This window comes from Aplysia californica, unplaced genomic scaffold, assembly GCF_000002075.1.
Source record: "Aplysia californica isolate F4 #8 unplaced genomic scaffold, AplCal3.0 scaffold00638, whole genome shotgun sequence".
NCBI lineage: Eukaryota > Metazoa > Mollusca > Gastropoda > Aplysiida > Aplysiidae > Aplysia > Aplysia californica.
Genome location: NW_004797908.1, coordinates 129,903 through 130,752, shown reverse-complemented (window position 1 = coordinate 130,752; position 850 = coordinate 129,903). Strand labels below are relative to the sequence as shown.

The following is an 850-nucleotide window of genomic DNA, read 5'->3' as shown; positions in this document are numbered from 1 at the left end:
GGGGGGTAGAGGGAAAGGGAGTTGAGATTTCGGGAGAGGCCAAGAGATTGGGAGGGAGTGTGGGATTTGGAGGAGGAATTAAGAATATTTTACCCTTCATTGTAAAAAAAACAACGATTATGTTAGTTTAGTAAGAATGTTACAGTGCTCACGACTGCATAAGGTCGCATGAGCGCGCGAAACAGAAGTTGATTGAATTCACAACAGTTCTTAGCACGGCTTCATTTTGGTCAAGAATAAAAAAATTTGACATTTTATGGTAAAAGTCTCAATCTAAAATTGAAAATGTACATAACATTAAAGTAACGGTAGGCCTACATTACATCTTTTTGTAAAAGCCAATGTTAGGGGGTTCATTGATTTTTTTCTTGTAAACGCAACGGTCGGTTTATCAATTGCAATATCTTCCTCCAGCTATTGGGGGCAGAGGTGGCTTGGTGGGCTTGCCAGGCAAAGGCATCGTAGGTCTGAACACTGGAGGTCTGAATACTGGAGGTTACAGCACTGGAGGTCTGAACCCAGGAGGTTTCACCGGAGGTCTCACCGGAGGTCTCACCGGAGGTCTCACCGGAGGTCAAGGGGTGAGAGGTTACAGCACTGGGGGTGCCAACACTGGAGGGCTCGGGAATAACTTCGTGGACAATGTCTTCGGAGGATCTGGAGGGTCCAAATTTGGGTACGTACGAATATGTGTGTGTATAGATTTGAGGGGCGGGTGGGATAGGAGGGGGAGGATGTTTGCGTGTCAGAGAAAGAGAGAAGGAGAGATAGAGAGAGGGAGAGAGAAAAGGAGACAGAGAGAGATAGGGGGTAGAAAAGGAGGGAGGAGAGAGAGAGAGAGAGAGAGAGA

At 46.5% G+C, this 850-nt stretch overlaps 1 protein-coding gene across 1 annotated transcript in view; it reads left to right on the top strand.

Annotated features, from left to right (window-relative positions):
• The window catches only part of LOC101861766, a gene marked incomplete in the record, with an annotated part of 12,403 nt that overhangs the window by 3,777 nt on the left and 7,776 nt on the right, over positions 1–850 (top strand). The window contains 1 exon segment of the mRNA XM_005107865.2: positions 415–676. Within this exon segment, the coding sequence (XP_005107922.2) occupies positions 415–676 (262 nt within the window).